This window comes from Phalacrocorax aristotelis, chromosome 7, assembly GCF_949628215.1.
Source record: "Phalacrocorax aristotelis chromosome 7, bGulAri2.1, whole genome shotgun sequence".
Classification (NCBI taxonomy): Eukaryota; Metazoa; Chordata; class Aves; order Suliformes; family Phalacrocoracidae; genus Phalacrocorax; species Phalacrocorax aristotelis.
Genome location: NC_134282.1, coordinates 18,473,513 through 18,491,937, shown reverse-complemented (window position 1 = coordinate 18,491,937; position 18,425 = coordinate 18,473,513). Strand labels below are relative to the sequence as shown.

Sequence of the window (18,425 nt, the reverse complement as noted above, 5' to 3'; positions counted from 1 at the left end):
CTGGGTAAAAGCAGCCAAGGCAGCACAGGAGGAGGGTGATGAACAACATGCGTTTGGCTGAGGTCTCTGCTTGGTTTTGGGGTCCATCACACCCAGCCCCTCTCCAGCCATCTGTATAGGCTCCCCAAGGCACAGGCATGCCTTATGGCAATGGAAAACACCCATTGATGGGACTCAGGGCTCACTGTGACGTGGGAATGTAACCCCAGGTGCATCAGGCTCTCACCTCCATGCTGCGACGGGGGAGATGGGTGACAGGGCCCCCTAGCAAGCACCGGCCTCTCTCACCCTCACTGCCCATCGCCAGCACTCCACCAGGGTGTTACCTTCCCCAGTTGCTGCCCAGGTGCCTTCCCTGGCAGCTTTCAGCTGCCTGACTGCCCAGCAAAACTGACTGGGGCTCCCGCTGGCACGCTGCCCCGGATCTGCCCTGCCCAATAAAGCTCAGGCTGGGGATCAGAGCCATCCTAATGTGGATAATTAGCTGATTCATGAAGGCTACCGGCAAACAAAAGGTGCACAAACAGCCCAGGGCCACATTATGTTCGGTGGCTGATTTGCTACTCTTACCTTCATGCAGGTGCAGGCAGCACATGGCAGCGGCAGGCAGCCTGTGGGGCCAGCGACTCCATCCTCCTCCAGGGGCTCTGGGAGGGGGACAGGAGGGTTGGGCAGGTTCAGATCCCTCTGTCCCCTTTTGGGGGAAGAGAGCCTGCTCCTGGGTTGCTGGGACAGTGTGGGCAGAGCCCAAGCCAGACATCAAGCCAGCCAGACACAGGGATCTCAGGGCTGCCAGGTGACTTTGGTGCCTTCTCATCCATCCCCAAAGACAGGAGGGCAGCTGGGACAGAGACAGGACCCAAAGGGCCCCTTTTCAGACCAAGGTCCCCAATTCCTCTTGACCTAGGGAGCCCCTGGCCACCAGCCCTCAGTGCCATGGGACCTGGGTGCAATCCTTGTTGGGTCTCAGTGCCCGCCTCGCCCCACTGCATGTGTGACATCCACATCCACGGTGACTTCCCCCACTGGCTTTCCCTGGCATGGGAGGGGAGTAGGGCCAGCCATCACCACGGCCCCTCTTGCAGAGCAGCCCATTCCTATGGGATACAGCTCTGCCAAAATCCTGCCTGCTTTCCCAGCACCCGGGAGCATGACAGGCACCCAGGAGGGACCATGGGCTGAGAGGGGACAGGATGTAAGGGGAGGAGCAGATGGCAGGATGGTGCTGCAGAAAGCTCTCCCAGTGTCCAAAAAGCTGGGCTGGAAAGGGCTCGTGTTGCTCTGGGTGTGCAAAAGGGGAACAGCGACAAGTCTGTGAAGGGCTCACACTCATACTGGCTATGGCAGACACCAAGAAACAACCAGGGATGCAGGAGGAAGCCAAGGGAGCGATGAAGACCCAGACAGCAAGTGACTCAAAGAGTTGGGTCATCTGCCTGATAGAGAAGCAAAAGTGGTCAGAGGGGAGTGCAAGGCCCGATTTAGTAGGAGAAGGTGGCAAAACTGGCAGCTGAGGCCAGATGCATTTAGCTCAGGACCTGGGAAAGTCTGTGCCCCTTGATGCTTTCCAGGATCATTGCAGGAAACTCCCTGGCACAGAGCAGGGGCACGGCAGGGATAGTGCTGCCCCAGGCCAGAGGACACGCTGTGATGCCCATTCATCCCCATCCCCACAGCCTGTTTGGTTTTCCTGGCAGGGCAGCCGTGGCGGCACGACCCTTGGACACGTGGGGACCCTGTCTCCACGGTGCTGCCACAGCTCTCGAGGGGAGCGGTGGGGTGCCGGTCTTCCCCATCCCACGGCACTAGATGGTGCTGCAATACAGCAATACCGCGCTGGACTGCAGAGCGCCTCCATAGCGCCGGTGCCTGAGCTGCCTTGGGTCACCGCGTCAGCTGCGGATCCCGGGACCGCCGCCGAAGGCCAACCTGGGCCGACCAGCCCCACACCATATCGGCTGCTCTGCCACCCAGGGCGGGACGTGCCACCCGCTCCGCCCCAAGAGAGGAGCAGCTCTTGCACTGGGCTGGACAGGCCAAGTCCGGTGCCAGCCAGGAGCCCCCAGGACACCGACGGGCACAGGATTAGGACTAGGGCTGCTACCACAGCCAGGGGAGGTGTCCCAACACCTCCCGCAAGCACTGACACCTCTGCGCCTCACACCTGCCTTCAGCCCTCTTTCAGCCCTAACCCTGCCAAGTTGGGGGATGCAGGAGAAGCCACAGCTAACAGCCCAGCAGGGCTCCCCACAGCCAAACACAGCCCCCAACCCCCACCAGGGAACAGCCTGCCATGGTGCAGCACAGGGTCAGGGAACAGAAGCTCCAGTGCCTGCTTGGGGTACGGTGCCCCCTGCTTGCCCCTTCCCACAGCAGAACCCCAAAGCCCAGTTCCTGCCCACTGCTCACCCCGCCAGGGACAACGCCCCAGAGTTGCAGCCTTGCTCCCACAGTCTGTTCTGGGGATGGGCCTTTGCGCTAGGGTGCGTCCCCAGGGAAGCAGCACATCCCCACCTTGGGGGGATAAGCAGGGCTAAGGGGCATTTGTCCCAGGATAGGGAGCCAGCCCTTGCACTGGCTGGGCTTTGGCTCACCAGGAGCCTGGGCTGCTGGCTCTGCACCCATCCCTGTGGGGAGGGTGCACCCCACAGCAGCCAGGAGCTGCTCTGAGCCCTCATGCTGCCTTTGGGGCCTTGCATGGTGGCAGAGCCAACCCTAGGCAGGCTCGGCAGGCTCCCCGGCCCCACGTAGGACCATGCTCCCTGCCAGGCAATTTGAAGCCACATCCCTTCCCTGCCAGCAGATCAGGGGGCTGGCAGTTCCCAGGCTGCCAGCCAGGCAGTGGGTGGCTCACACTTGCTACAGGCTGTCCTCCTCAGCATTGCCCACAGGTCATGCACCAGCCGAGCATCTGGGCCTCCAGTTTTGGGCACAAGCTGCATCACCCCTTGCACCCCACTACCCCACGTCATGAAAGAGGGGTGCTGCTTTCCAGCTCCCTGAAAGACCAGGGCTGGGAGCTCACTTTGCCTGCAGCAAAGGAGAGGGGGCCAGAATGGTGCCCGCAGCGAGCAGGAGGACCCACATCCCTGCCTGGCAGGCAGGGTGAGGCAGAGCCCCTTGCATTCAGGCCTCCCTCCTAGACAGCAATGGACACAAGCAGAGACCCCATCCCTGTGGGTTTACACTATGAGGTCTCCATCTCTGTGGATTCTCCAGGGGCTAACAGCATTGAACTTTCACACCTCCCAGCTGCCCCACTTGCACTGCATTCTTAGGAAAGGGATGCAAGACCCTCTCCAGGTCCCAATCTGCTCCAAAGCATGGTGCTCACTGTTTCTTCCCAGGTCTCTTTCTGGATCACACATAGTGTGGTACTACAGGGGTGTCCTCTAAGCCCCACCACCCCCAGCTGTCCCCTACTGCTCTGATGCTCCCCAGACAGCCGTGGACAGGAGCCATGGCCCTTCTTGGGGTATGCAAAGCTGAGGGTCCCCCAGAGCCCTTCCTCCTGCTCCCCCACCCTCCAGAGAGAATCAGGTCAGCTGGACAAGAGGGAGCAGCCATCAGCACAGGGAAGGATGGAGGATTCCCAGTGTCTGTACAGGAGGAGCCACAAGCATCCCAGCTCTGCTTCTTCCCTGAGGCTGCTGCCCTGGAGCAGGGAAGAAGGGTGGTGGCCCCAAGGAGAGCTGGCAGCAGGGATTAGCATCCAGCTGGGTTTCAGATCTTGAGGACCTCCACTGGGCTGGGGACTGCCAGGTCAGTTATCCAGGACCAGAGCTGCCCCAGCTCACCAAGGCGGATGGGTCATGGGGCACGTGGCAGCCAGGGACAAGGAAGGAATCAGCTCTCCCACCTCTGCTCTTCAGCATGGGCTGGGCTTTCCTGCCTGCACCAGACAGCTCTCAGAGCAAGCACAGAGACATCCCTGCACCGCTTTGGAGGCACATTTCTGCCACATGGGATGGGCCAAGACCAGCCAAGGGCCCCAGGCTTCCCCAGCCTGCTCCAAGGGGTCTGCTCCCCCAGGACACCTCTCACCCTGAGCCAGATGATAATTGCTCTGTCAGAGGAACAGCTCCTTGTGTCTTATTTAATGTGTTTGTGACCTTGAGGAACCATGCCTGGAAGGCAGTTTCACTCATCATACTCTCAGGTAGATGCCAATTATTCGCCCAGACAGAAACTGCACCAGTACCCCCAGCCCATGTCTGGTTTGGAGTCCAAGTCCTGCATGTCCCACAGGCAGGTTCTCTACTGAGCCATGAAGGTGCTCCAAATTTCATGAAGGTTGTCAAGATACAACAAGAGTAGTTTTGGATGAGGCTGACTGAAAGGTACAGCTGGTGCAGGACAGGCTTGAGCTGAAGAAATAGGTCCTAACCAACTGTGGGCTGGAGGTCAGGACTGGAGATAGGTCTGCTGGTCCATACCTACTCCAGGTGCCCACAGGACATGGGCTCAGCCCCACTGGTTACACTGGCCATGACCTTTGTAGCATGGCTCCACCAGTGCATTGCATTTCAGGCCAACCACAGGCAAGGTGCTCTCAATTCACCTGGCTGTTCAGCCACATACAGGACACCACTGTGCCACCTGAGGCCCAGCCACAGCAAGGTTCTTGGGAAGGGCCACCTTTGGTCCAAGTGGCCACCTGGGGCACATTAGCAGAGCCTAAGTCTTTCCAGGCTTTTACAAGGCACCCTGCAGCCCTCCCAGTGGCTATCTTTGGTAGTCAGCAGTCAGCTACTGCATCCCAGAACAGCTTCAGACCTTCACCTCCACAGTCTCCAGGACCAGTACGATCAGCAGTCCAACCAGGAATCAAGTTGCCCATGATGCATGGGTCATATCCGCAGGCAAGGGGCAGCACAAGCAGTACTTCTGCTCCACAGGTTGCAGCTGAACACACTACCTGTTAAACCCTGGGTGAGGGACCCAGTGCCACAGCACCCAATGGCCACATGCTCTTCACCTCCAGTCCCGCACCACCAGTCCCCCATGGAGCCTGGCTCTAGTCAGCAGGTGGTGGCATGGAGACCATCTTCTGCATGCCAGGAGCAGGTGGGACTTCCCAGGTCCCAGCAGCAGCCCCCAGCACAAGGCCAGCTCACGAGGTGAACCATTTCTGAGACATCCTCAGAGGTGCCTTCAGCTAGCACAACTCCTGCAAGCCCTCTTGTGCTGAAGGGGAACCTGCTGTTCCTGGTTCCCATCATCCCAAAGCATCATCCAGGCGAGCAATCCTTGTAGCGTTTCAGATCACCCAGAAAGCTCTGCGTGTCATCAGGTACCAAATGAGACAAAGAACCACCTTCAAGCCTACATCTCCCCAGGACCCACCAGGTAGGAGGCTCTTTCAGACAACAATTACCCCCACCTCAGAAGAAGCCAAGCCAAGACCCAGCCGTGAGGGGCCTTTATACCCCTCGATGAGGTATGGCTGCCCCTGATTGGCTGGGGCAGCTGACAGGTGGCAGCTCCAGATTGGCTCAGAGCAGTCTCCCTCACCCTGCGATTGGAGAGCTGCTGCTGTGAAGGGTGAAACAGCAGCAGAGACAGGTGGCGGTGTGTGATTGGCTGGGGGGAATGAGCCAGGTGGCATATTGGGATTGGCCAGGCCTGGATGTTGCTTCATTGTGGTTGGTGGAGGCAGCACGAGGGAGGGAGGGAGGTGGAGGTGGGAAGGGAGGGACAGGTGGCAGTATGGGATTGGCTGGTAGGCTGTGCTGGTGCACAGGGATTGCTGGAGCTGGGTAGCTATGCAGTGGGGCTGGGGAGGGGCTCCCTGCTGTGGCCCATGCACTGAGCTGTGATGGGTCTCAGCCCCCAGTGCCAGGACCAGCCTGTCCCTACCATACTCCATGCCCAGAGCAGTGCCTGTCCTCTCTGCACTGAAGCCATGGGAGCACACCCAGGGGGCATGAGGAGGCAGGGGGCTGCCAGAGCCTCCAGAACCCAGCCATGACTGCAGGTTGGTACCCAGAGGGGGTAGAAACAGGGTGCAGAAACATGGGTGCTGCCCCACACAGCTGGAGGCAAGGGACCTGGGCTTGGCCTCTCCATTGCCAGCAGCTGCAGGGCTCATGGCAGCCCAATGAGAACCAGGGGCTGTGAGGTTGGGGGCTCCCCCAGCCTGTCCTCTCCTCACCCCTGGCTGCTCTGTGCCCTACCCATTGCCAGCCCATCTGGCTAGGAGGTCAGGGGTAGCCTCCAGTTTTACCCCACACCCCGAATCCCAGACCGAAGAGGAGCCTACTACCCAAGACCCTCAGGTTTTGGGGGGCTGCAGGCTGTAGGAAGGGTCCTGCTCTGAAGTGGGGGGGCAGTAAGGCCAATGGTCCCCCAAAATCTCCTCCAGGGTCCTCACACCAGCTGTGCCTGCAGGATCCCCATTTCAGTGACATGCAGAGCCTGCTCTCACCGGCTCCTCTCTGCCACAGACACTTGAGTAATTTGCCTCACAAATGTGCAAGCACCAGCTCAAATCGCACATCATCAGAGCCATGTGCGGGGCAGCTGCGGCAGGGAGATGGGCATGGCTCCTGATGCTGCACAACAAAGCACCACCCAGCCGTCCAATGACACTCAGCAGCGTTGTTTGCTGCTCCCATGTTGTCACATCCCATTGGGGACATCAGTGCACCCGCTAATCAAATCTAGCACTGGCCTCCAGCCCTGCCGCAAGCACCCCATCACCCAGGCAGCCAAGAGCCAGGGTTGGATATGGCCTGTGAATCAAGGCAGTAAATCTGATAAGCTATCAGCTAGCACCACGATTAGTTGGATAATTAAGGACAAGGAGTCAGATTTTGAGCTTATTTGCCACCAGTGTAAATACAGAGTAAGTGACCTGGCTGTTCCCAGGGATCAGGACCTGTGACCCTCACAGCCACCACATTACATGCACAACGGTTCCTCTTCTTTAAAAACAAAAAAAACAAAAAAAAAAAAAAAATCACCCCCCAGCATCTCAGCTCTGACTGCCAGGATTGCAGCGCAATAGGAGAAAACAAGACCTTCTGGCAGGGCTTCGGCAATGGGCCCAGTCAGCAGGGGAAAGGGGACTTGCCAGAGCTGGGGCAAAGGTTTGGGAGGCATAGATTGAGACAAGGCAGGTTCCTGCAAAGAGGTCTCCAAACACCTGGCAGAGCAGGCTGAGCTATTCTGAGCTCCAATGCCCTAGAGGGAGGAAAAATTAGTTGGGAGGAAGGTTAGGAGCAAAGCAGCAAAGGTCTATGCTAAGTTACAGCATTTTTGGTTCACTTAAAGCAGACAGACAAACTTCAGCCTGCCTCCCACAGTCCCACCACCAAACCTCTGGTAACTTGGCACCCCAGAAATCACTGGGTGGCCAGTGCAGTCTGGAGCATCCCTCAGGGACCAGTTGTGGCTGAATTAAATCCCTGCTGAACACTGCCTCCTCCAGCACGCATCCTACCCTGCTGCCAGCAATGCCGTAAACAAGCCCCAGGCTGCCTCATGCAGCCCAAAGGAAGGGGAGACATTTACACAGCCTCAGCACCCACCATCTCACAACTGGAGGGTCACCCACCCACAAGACATTGCAAGGAAGGATTTTTGGGGCAGGTTTCTCATCCCCACTGCACCAGCCAAAGAGTCCCCAACAAGTCTGACTGCAGAGGGGCAGCAGGACTGCTGAGCCCCCCAATACTCACACACCCCAGCTCACTTTCACTGTGCCTTTATCTCCTATGGTTCCTCAGTCTAACCTCTCCCACCACTCCCCAAGAGCAGGCAGAGCATGCAGGATCATGCAGAGGCCATGCTGGGGGCACATTTGCAGCTCTCACAGCCATGAGACCAACCCTGGCTTACCTGCCCTGACATCGGCAGCACAGGGGATTGGGTGGCACAGCCCTACCGTGCTGTCACCAGCTGGGACCATAGCCTCCAGACCCTCCCCAATCGACACCCTGCACCCCTCCAACCTCTCTCCATCTTTCTTCCCAGCCCAAGTCCAAAGCAAAGAAAGGAAGGAAAGAAAGAAGGGTAGAAAGAAATAAAACACTAAAACAAATTAAAACTAAAACCAAAAGCAGCAGTTGGGAGGCAGCCTTGTTAGGACAACTCAGCAAAATAAAATTCCGGTTTATTGTTGGACAACATTGTTTCACACATACATCAAACAGGCCAAAAAAAAAGAAAAAGAATAAAAATAAACAGCAACTTCATAGACAGAAAAAAAAAAAGAAAACCTTTTTATCTTTGGCCTTGCCACCTCATACAAACCACAATCTATGGTACAGCTAAAGTACATACACAAAAAAAAGTTACTGGAATGCTCAGAATAAGATTGTAAATTTTTTTTTTTTGCATTTTTGTCTTTTTTTTTTTTAATTTTTTTACAAGCTTTTGTTTTATTCTCCTTTGAGATAATGGTTTGGGCCTGGTCACACCACAAGTAAAGTCAGAGATAGGTAACAAGAGAGATATACACTTCAAAGCCCCCCTTTTGGTCAATCCGAGATCACTTAAAAATGGCGGACCTCCTAACAATATGTACAAAAATATAAAATGTAAATAAAAAATACAAACAAATTCTCCTTTAAAGTACTTTTAAGAAAGAAAGCAGGGCCTTGAAGTTTTGGTGCTTGGGGGAAAGGGGGTCTGTGGGGGAAGGGGGGGTTTCTCTCCCCGCTAACGGGCGAATCGTTTCGTATGTTCGTTGAGTGGCAGCGCCGCGCCGGGGGGCCGGGGACAGGGTTCACTCTACTTGGTGAGGATGACCACGGCGGAGGGGGAAGGAAGGAGGGGTGTGTGTGTGGGGAGGGGGTTGCAATGGGAGGGAACGGGGTTCCCAAGGGTGAAGAGGACGCGCTGGCCTTTTTTGTTGGTTTGTTTTCCTCCTTATTTAAAAAAAATAATAATAATTTGCTGCCTAGTCATCTTCATCAGTTTTCTGCTTCTTGGGATCGACGTCATCGTCCTGGGGGGAAAGAAAAGCCGTCATGAGAGGGGACAGGGAGCAGGGCTTCTGGGAGCCACACCACGGCAGGCAGAGTGAGGCAGAAGAGGGTTTTTGGGTCCCTCTCCCACCTCAGGGACAGACAGAGCAACACAAGTGTTTGCTCCCTCCATCGTGTAAATCCTCTCTTGCAGCAAGCTCGGGGAGCTCCCAGGCACCTCACCCTGACCCACCATGGGCACGCTGGGGCTCCCCAACCCAGGGCCAGTGCCTCCATGCAGCCAGAGCAGACACCCCTCTAACCAGGCCAGCATATAAACAGAACTGGGCTGTGTCCCCAAAGAGGCACAGGAAATGCACAGGCAGGGCATTCCAGTCCCAGAGCCCAGCCTGGCTGCACCAGCCCCGCTGACACCCTCCCCAAGCCCTCTGGGAACACGGGCAGCTCCAAGGGGCTTGTTGCTTTTCCTACCTCGTCGTCCTCAGCTGCCCGTTTGCCTGTGGCTCCCTCAGCTTCATCATCTTCATCACCGTCCTCTTCCTCACCTGCATAGAGAAGAATGTGAGACTCTCTCAGGGCATTACAGCACCATGCACCTCTGCTGTGGGTTCATTTCTGGCTCAGCCCCACACTGCAGTGTCCAGTGTCCCGCCCATCTCCCCAGGTAGCACAGCCCCTGCTCAGTGCTACAGGTACCTAAGGACATGGGGGCTTTCAGGGCATCCCCCAACTGACCTGACCCACCAAAGGGGAAATCAGATTGGCTGCATTAAGTCTGGCTCACACCGCATTTGTAGTGCGGGCAATGGAACAGCAAAACCAGCACTTACCACAAGTGCTGAAATCACAGCAAAAAGGTGCGGGGTGGGGGGGTAGGGAGAGGAAAAAACTCACTCTAGTGGCTGCTCTGCCTAACCGCTCCAGATTACTTCTGCTTCCCTTCGCAGCTATTAGCCCATCTTTAATGAGTTAAGAGAGCCAGAATGCATTAGTTCTGAGTCAGAACACTTTCTAATTATCAGAACAGCAAACAAATGCTACCAACTTATCTTACAGCCAGAGAGGAGGCTGAGCAGAGAGCTCTGGGCTTGACCCACTTTGGGCTCAAATAGGCCAGTGGATGAGAACGACCTAGTCCATCCCCTTTGGCCAGTTTTGGGGGGGTCAGGGGCAAGTCTGGAGGCCCCAGAGGAGCAACCACCTCTCAGCTGCCAAGAGAAGTCTCTTGTGTAACAGGAGACCCTACTAAAACTTAGAGTGTTAAGGCCAGTAAGCTGGCTTTAAACCCACTGCCACAAGCCACACGTATAGACAGCCAGGGGGGATTAAGGTCAGCCCATCCTCCCCTCCCCCTGGCGTGTGCCCAGCCGCAGCATGGCCCATGTGGCAGGAAAGGCCAAGATTAGCTCCCAGCAATGGATCAATGCCCCAGCAGCCATCACATGCACCAGGCTGGTTGGCAGGTCAGGTGACAGCAGCAAGCTGATTGGGAGCATTTTTAGTTCTTTGAGCTGCTTTAAGCAAAGCAAATAATGAGATGGGATGGGGAGAAGGGTGAGAAAAATATACCCTCAAGCTCTCCCCTCTGCTGTCAGACTCCAGGATAGAGTTTGGCCGCAAGCATTGGGAAAAAAAAAGCTGATGCAAGCTGCATTCATGGCCTTTCAATCTCTCTCCCACAGCGTTCAACTGCTCAGGTGCAGCTCTCAGGCAGGGAACACCCGAGGGCACCAGGCATGGACAGACAGAGTCCATGCAGGATCCCAGCAAGGCATTCACGCCTCCAAGCACGGCATGCCAAATTGTGCCTGCACTCAGCAAGCCAGGACTAGGACTGCAGGACCAAAGCTCCCCAGGCTTGTCACAGCAGTGTCTAAGCAACACTTCCACCCTGCACACACGCCCCTGCCGCACATGCATCTCCCTCCTGCCCAAAGGGAGCAGGGAGAGAACAAGTATCCCCGCCTCTTTCACCCTGAAGCAAGGCTGGAGGTAGATGGGCTCAATACAGCACATGGCAGCACTGTGCTCTGACCTCAAGGGTTAAAATCCCAAGTATGAACAGAGCCACAATTCCCAGTTTTTCCCTAGTGAGACAGTTCCTACCAGAGGGCATGGGAGACAGCAGGCTGCTGAGAGCAGAGAGCTATCCCAAAGGAGGCAGCCTTCCCTGCTTATACTGTCTGAATAAGCACTGGCCTAATGGTCATTAAATTTCCAGCCCTGTCCCTGTCTCCTAAAACTAACCAAGAGGTTAGTAGGTCAGCACGTAAACTGAAAATTCACAGGGGATTAACCTAGTAACAGCTAATCAAGGGCCCTGGGTTCACTTCAGAATAACAAGAATGATTTTCTCTCAGCCTTAACGAGAGATAAAAATAAACAATGTTATTCATCCAAGTAGATCTTGGTAAAAAAAAAAAATAATAGCAGGGAGGGTGAGAAGTGATTCGGCAAGTCACTGCTGGATTTCTGGTTGCTGCTGCCAAAACCCACTTCCAGGCTGGGTCAGGTCAGGAAACAGGAGAGAGCAGGGAGACTCAGGACACTGCAGGCAGGCAAGGTTCAGAGCAAGCCTGTTCACTCCCGTTGGAGGAGCGGGGAAGAGCTGCAGGCTCCCCTGCCCCCTTCCACATGGCATCTGGTCTGGGAAAGGGTTGGCAGAGGGGACCACATCAGCCTCTGAGCCTGCTGCTCCATGAACGACTGTGACCTACCCCTCTTGACACAGCATGGCCATCCAGGGTTGTCCCTGTCCCACCAGCCGGCACTCACATCTGCGGCAGCCCTTGCAATCACAAGAGTCAAGGGCAGGTTTTACTACTCGCACAGAAGGGCTAATGCGCTTATTCAGCGCCGCGGTACAGTGCCGTCTGGCCAGAGGAGGAAGGAAGGAATCTGCCCTCAACCTGCTGGAAGGGATTCAAGGCTGACTTCACTCCCAGCACCAGCAGCCCAGGCGAGCAAGAAGGGCTGAGCCTGGCTGGTGAGAGTGGCTCAGCTGCAGCCGCAAGGGGGAGATGCTGCTCTCTGCTCTCCTCTGCTTCCCAGGAGTCTGCTGTCCAAGGCAGGACGCAGCCGTGGGATGGGGGCAGGGGGAACAAAGGAAGTTACCATCACCCTCTTCCTCCTCGTCCTCTTCCTCACCACCTTCCTCTTCCTCTTCGTCTACTTCGTTGTCAGCCTCCTGCTCTCCGTTTTCCTCGTTCTCCTTGGCAAGACAAAATATCACTTAAAAAAAATTGCACCAGGGAAGGGAGAAGGGAGAAAAGATATTCAGCACAAGTGGGCACCTCCACCTTTCCTGCCTAAAGCAAAGCACCAGGCCAGCAGAGCCCCAGGCACACATCCTGCCTGCCTCCGCAGGACACAGGCAGCCCCAGCACAAAGGATCAAGTCTGGAGTAATTCAGGGCTGCAGCCTTGAGGCCAAGACAAAGACTGCAAGGGCTCTTGCAACACTTTGAAACACAGCAGAGTGAATTTCCCCAAGCATGTTAAAAATAGGAAACCAACCGGTTTACTTGTACACAATGTGTTTCCCCGCTCAACTGATTGTAACACTGTAAATCTAGGGTTTGTAGGGTTTTTTTTTCTCTCCTTTTCCAATGCCTAGGAAGGAGGCGGCACTGGATATAGCCTTTGGGGAGGGGATCCAAGCCCAGCCCTTCCTTTCTGCCTACACATGAACTGCCCACAGGCTCAAGAGCATCTATTGAACCTGAGGCCCCAAAGGCTTGAGGGCTCCGCACAGCACAGCGCTGCCATTTGGACAGGCCCCTTCTCAGGCAAGGCTGGGGACAAGCTCACAGCAAGTGCAAGAATGGGGAGGAAAATAAAAAGACATTGGCGTATGGGCTGCCTCTCCCTGCAGATTGTAGCCATACTCACAGCATTGCCGTTGGCCGGTGCGTCTCTGCCATTTTCTGTTTCTTCAACAACTTCCTTCTTCTCTTTTAGATCCTGGAAGGAGCAGAAAAGCAGAGAATTCACCTGATTCCAGGTGCCTGGGTCAGAGAAGCTGCAGATCAGGTGTGAAAACACACAGTCCAAGAGAGCACGGAAGCTGGTTTCTCTTCACACCGATTTGCTCACCACATTCTGGCTCCTCCTTGGGAATGGGAAAGTGTGGGGGTGAATCTCAATCCAAGTCAGCCTTGCCAGAGAGCAGCTATCTAAAAAAGAGACTGCTCTGTTTCACCTCTGAGCTCCCAAACACAGAGCTGGCCGTCTGCACATGCTCAACAGCAGCAGAGCTGGCTGATTGCCCATCTTAGCACCGTCCACGCAAGCTCCTGCAAAGCCACAGAGAGCCAGCAGCCCCATCCAACGTATGGGCTCTGCCGCCCCAGGGCTGCGGACATCCACAGCTGCTTGGTACCTTCGCAGCAGGAACAAATCCCAGGGACTCATTAGCAGAGACCGCAGTCTCTGCCCTGCATGGGCATACAGCAAATACTACATGCCTGGTCTTTCTCACAGCAGCAGAAAGGAGACTCCAGGATCCAGCTTGCAGCTTTAAGCGTAACAGGATGGGGTGGGGGAAGAAGTCTATTTTTACACTGCTCCAAGAGCTGTGCCTGGCTAGTTCAGTTCAACTCTCCACCGCAAGCAGAGCGGGAGCTTGTGTGTTTTTGCTATTGATCACTGTCAAAATGTCATGCCAAGTCGCTCAGCAAACAGGCTAAGAGGATCCAACTTTATGTTCCTGCATAAAGAACACTTGGATATAACACTGGCATCTCTGCTTTCATCCTCCTCCCCTTCTGTTCCTCCATCAGCTGGAGCGAGATCCTTCAGCACAAGGACTGTTACCCCAGCCAAGGAAAGCAGAGAGGCCCTTCCCCAGGGCCAGGAGCACAGCCACACAGCCGGCTTCAGCCACGACCACGAGGTGTTTAGAAGTTGCTGGCAGCTCCCCACTTTGCTGCAGCAGCAGCGGCAAGCAGCTTCTCCTCCCTCCTGCCTGCCCTTTGCGGCTGCTTCACAGCCTGCAGTGAGCAGGCACTTTCACTCCTGCTGAGCCACTGTCACTTCCTCATGGTGGGCAGGAGCATGGCCCTGGCCCCGCTAGCGTGACCATTGCTGTTTCAGGAAGGGTTTACTACCCTGCAGGCCACTTAGATGGGACAGTGCAGGGGTTTTAGACCACCAGCTTATTCAAACCACTCAGGTGGGCACACAGAGACACTGCTACCACAGGCACCCTGGCCACCAGTGTACCGGGGAAAACCTTTCCTTGCAGGCAAGCTTTGGGGCAGCTGCACCTGTTGATCGAAGCTCACCTAACCAAATGAGCATCCCACAAGTCTGGGGTGAACCAAAACACAAGCTCTCTCCTTCTTTCACTGCTCACATATGAATCCCAGGCCATCTCCTCCACACTGCCCAGTCACACCAGTTTTACACCGTCAGCAGCTCCCGCTCCCCTAATCCCTGGAGGACAATCACAACCATTTAACCTCTCGCACACCACTGCCCTGCTGCGTTCTGCAGCCGCTGCCTTCTGTCAGGCAAATGGGCATGAGGGCAACGAAGCAATTCTTAAGTTAGACACAGAGCAAATCAAGCAGTCAGACTTTCCACATCTCACTAAGCCCCATGGTTCTTTAAAAAAAAGAAAAGTCCTTCACAAAATGTAAGCAATTCTCCTGGTGAAGGAACAACTCATTCTTAGGGATTTTAGCTGGACAGATCTCCAGCACTGACCTTTCCCACACCACTGAAGACGCTCTCAGTTTAACGACCATCAGGATGCCAGGTCATGAAGTTTGTGCTAGCAACAGGGTTGCAGAAAGGACCACAACTTCTCCCTTTCCCCAGGCCTGGTCCAATACAAACAGACAGATGTGTACAGCAGCCTCCAAACCAGGAGTCCGTGCAGCAGGACTACTTTAGCTCCAAAGTTTTGACAGAGCCTCTAATTATAGGTGTGGCAAGGCTGTTTGTCCATAAAATAGCGATGGTGTTTAGTCATACACCAACTGCCCGGAAACCTCTACCTTCACTGCTCCCGGGGCGCGAGTGCCAGCGCTGCTGCAACTCCTGGTGCAAGTGCAACAACCACACGGTGCAGCCGCAGCTCCTAGCAGGGAGAGCCCGCGGCAGAGGCCTAGATCCTGGTGGGAAGGGCTGGGAACCACCCCCGCCCGTGCCCACCACCCCGGCAAGGACCCGCGTCCACCGGGGATCAGCAGAGAACGCGCCGCCGCCGCCGGCAGGGGGCCCCCCCGCGCCGCCACGCGCTCAGCCGCCGTTCAAACCGCGCGCCACTCTACGCGCCACTCTCATTGGCCGCCCGCCAGCGCGCCGGGCCCCAGCGCCCCGCGGGATGCCGGGAAATGTAGTCCCGGGGGGGGAAGGGAGCACAGCGGACTCCGGTTCCCAGGGGGCGGCGCGGGCAGTCCGCACGTGGTGGGCGCCCCACGGCTCGGCGCGGCGGCGGTCGGGGGCGGCGCTCGGCGCGGAGCCACCGCCCGGGCGGGGCGGGGCGGGGCACCCCCCCCCCCCCCCGCCTTCTCTCCCCTCCTAGGAGCGCTCCGGACAGGAAGGCGGGACGAGGGCGAACGGCCCCGGTGCCTCCGCGATCACCCCCACGGCCGCGTGTGCGGGGGGGTGGGGGTGTGTGGGGGTGTGTGTGTCACCTTGCCGCCATGCGCGCCCCCCGCCCGCTTCGCGGACCCCGGTGTCCCGCCCCATCCCCCTGGGAGGCCGAGCCGGGGACGAGGCCCCCTTCCCCCGCTCGGTAAAGGGCAGGGGAAGGTTAACGGCGAACTTGGCCTCGTTCCCCCGGGGAGGGATGGGAACGACCCGCCGCGCCGCTTCCCGGCTCCTGTAGAACCGGGGACCAAGCCGCGGCCCCGGAACGGAGGCGGGGGGGGAGGGGGGTACGGCTGCGGGAGCGGGAAACAGAAGTGAAATCGAAATCTGCCAGAAACGGCGTTTTGTTGGTTGTTTTTTCGTAAGCCCTCCTTCCCCGTCGGTTCATTCCCCCCACCCCCCCAGCACCGCTTACCCCGGGAGCGGCGGGACCCGCTGCCGGCCGTGGCGCAGAGTGAGGAGCGGCGCCCCGCTCCCGCCTTCCCACGCATCCCTCCGCTCCCAGCCGGGTCCCCCCACAACTTTCCCGACGGCGGCGGGAGGACCCTACGGCGGCCGCGGGGCGCATCGCCGCCCACGGCCCGGCGGGGAGCGCAGCCCGCCCGGCTGCCCGGCGCCCCCCCCCCCCCAAAGGGGGGACGCTCCGCCGCCACCGGCAGACAAAGGCGGGCGCCGGGAGCCGCAACGGGGGACGCCCGGGAGAGCCTCTCCCGGTCAGTACCGGCGCTCCCCAACCGCTTCCCATCACCCCCGGTACCGGCTCCCAAAGTTATCGCGGTGCAGGGAGCTCGGCCCGGAGCCGCCAGCCCCGGGGCCGCGGGGGCTGCCCCCGCCGGGGCAACTCCGAAAATAGCAACCGCCCCCCTTCCCGCCTCCGGGGGCGACTCCGAAATAGCAGCAAACACCAAACACCCCCTCCCCACCCCCATCCGGGGCAGCGCCGGCACAGCAACTGCCGACCCCCCCAACCCTTCCGGGGGGTGGGGGGGCAACTCCGAAATAGCAACTGCCCCCCGCTTCCTCCGCGGGTAACACCAGCACAGCAAACCCCCAAATTTCCCCTCCCCGCATCAACCGGGTGCAACTCCAAGACACCAACCGCCACCCCACCCCCCCCCCCTTTTTCGGGAGGAACTCCACAACACACACCGCTCCCCCCCGCCCCGGTGCATGCTACGGAGCGCTCCCTCTCGCAGGGACGGGGTCAAGCGGGACCCAAGTTTGACGGTGCTGTCAAGCTCCCGCGGCGGATTGAATGAGGCGAGCGCTGCCCGCCGCCGCCATCCCCCCGCCGGGGACTAGTGCTGAGGCGCAACCCCTACTCCCACCCCCCCCACCCCCCCTCCCCGCACTCCCCGGGACGGCCCCGGGACCGCCGCCGAGGTCCCAGGGAAAGGCAGGAGGGAGCGGGCCGCAGAGCCCGGCGCGGCACGGCGGGGTTCGCAACACCGGCGAGGGGCGGCGAGCACGTTTTCCCGCACGCTGTAGACAAAGAAACGGCGCAGGCACCTCCGCACGGCGAACGCGGCGGCTCCGCGCCGAACCCCGCCGCGAACTTCGGTGGAGAAGGAGGGGGTGGGAAGGCGGGGGGAAAAGGGGGAAAACATTTTTTAAAAGGGGAAAATGATACAAAAATGAAAAAAAAAAAAACCGCTCGGGAAAAAAAAAATATAGCGGGGAAAAAAAAAGCGCGGGGAGGGGGCTGCGCGGGGCGGGGCAGGGCGGCGGCTCACCTTGGCGGAGATCTCGGCGCTGGTGTCCACGGCCGCGTCGGACATGGCGGGGGCGTGCGGGGCTGTGGCGGGGCTGTGGCGGCGGCGCAGGCGGCGGCGCGAGCAGAACAATGCCAAGATGGCTTTGCGCGAGCCAGTGGGGACTCACGCGGCGCCACGGCCCCTCTTATAGAGCCGGGGGCGGCGCGCGCGCTGCCCCGCGCCGCGCCCATTGGTCGCGCGCGCCGCGGCCGCCCGCTCCCATTGGCCGCGGCTCAAACAATGGGCACGGCCGCTTAAAGAGGCAGGAGCCGGCGGCGCCGACACTGCGGCGATGAGTTCGGGCCCGGTCTCAGCGTGGGCGAGGCGCGGGGCGGTGGGCGGTGGAGTCCCGCCCCCTTTCCTTCCCCTCCCTTCGTGCTGCCTCCGCCCCCGCCCCGCCCCGCCAGGCGGCGGGAGGGAGAGAGGAGCTTCCCCCATCCGCCCCCCCGGTCCCCCGCCGCATGCCCGCCGAGGGGCGGGAGGCGTGCGCGCACGCCCGCGGAGGGAAGGAAAAAATAATACGAGTTAAAAATAATAATAGTAACGCGGGAGAACTGGCGCTGTCCTCTCCCCCCCGCACCCCGGTCCCCCGCGCCCGGGGAACGGTGCCCGGAGGTGCCGGAGCGGGCAGGTGGTACCGGGGAGCCCCGGGCCTGGCCCCGCCGGCATAACCCGTGTTCCCCCAGCGCAACCGGCGCCCCGTCTTTAGCGCAGTGGAAACTCCGTTTTGTGCCACAACAACAACAACAGCCGGCCGCCCCCGGGGGAGCGGCGGCCAGCCCAGCCCGCCGGGAGTACCGGCCGCCGCCGCCGCGCAGAAATGCGGGGTTCCCACCCATTTGCTTATTTTACAATTGAAAACACCCACCCAGAGCCGCCTCGCCGACCCTCTCCCCCACCCCCCACCTTTTCCTGAGCTCAAGGCTTGGCACGCACCGGGCGCTTCCCCGCACTCCCCCCTTCGCAGCCTGCCGCTACACCGGGCGTCAGACACCCCCCGCGGGTACCGGGGCCACCCCTGCGCCCCCCTTTCCTCCCTGCCGCGGGGTAACGGGGCACTGGCGCGGCGACTAGAGGGGGGGGGGAAGGGGAGCTTGCCACACTCAAGATGGCGCCGAGAGCCCTTCACGGGAAAACCA

General features: G+C 58.6%; 1 protein-coding gene across 4 annotated transcripts; it reads right to left on the bottom strand.

Moving 5' to 3' along the window:
- Positions 1–8,082: 8,082 nt before the first annotated feature.
- On the bottom strand, positions 8,083–17,596 carry PTMA (prothymosin alpha). 4 transcript variants are annotated; one of them, XM_075099066.1, is made up of 5 exons: positions 17,266–17,596; positions 12,824–12,895; positions 12,054–12,141; positions 9,405–9,478; positions 8,083–8,953 (listed from the first exon to the last, which is right to left on the bottom strand). In XM_075099066.1, the coding sequence occupies exons 1-5, from the start codon at positions 17,308–17,310 to the stop codon at positions 8,906–8,908; spliced, it is 327 nt and encodes a 108-aa protein (XP_074955167.1). In that variant the 5' UTR covers positions 17,311–17,596; the 3' UTR covers positions 8,083–8,905. The 4 variants fall into 4 exon arrangements, with proteins under 4 accessions (XP_074955167.1, XP_074955164.1, XP_074955163.1 ...); XM_075099063.1 differs by having other exon boundaries at positions 12,048–12,141; positions 17,266–17,590; XM_075099062.1 differs by having other exon boundaries at positions 12,048–12,144; positions 17,266–17,418.
- Between the last annotated feature and the right edge of the window lie 829 nt (positions 17,597–18,425).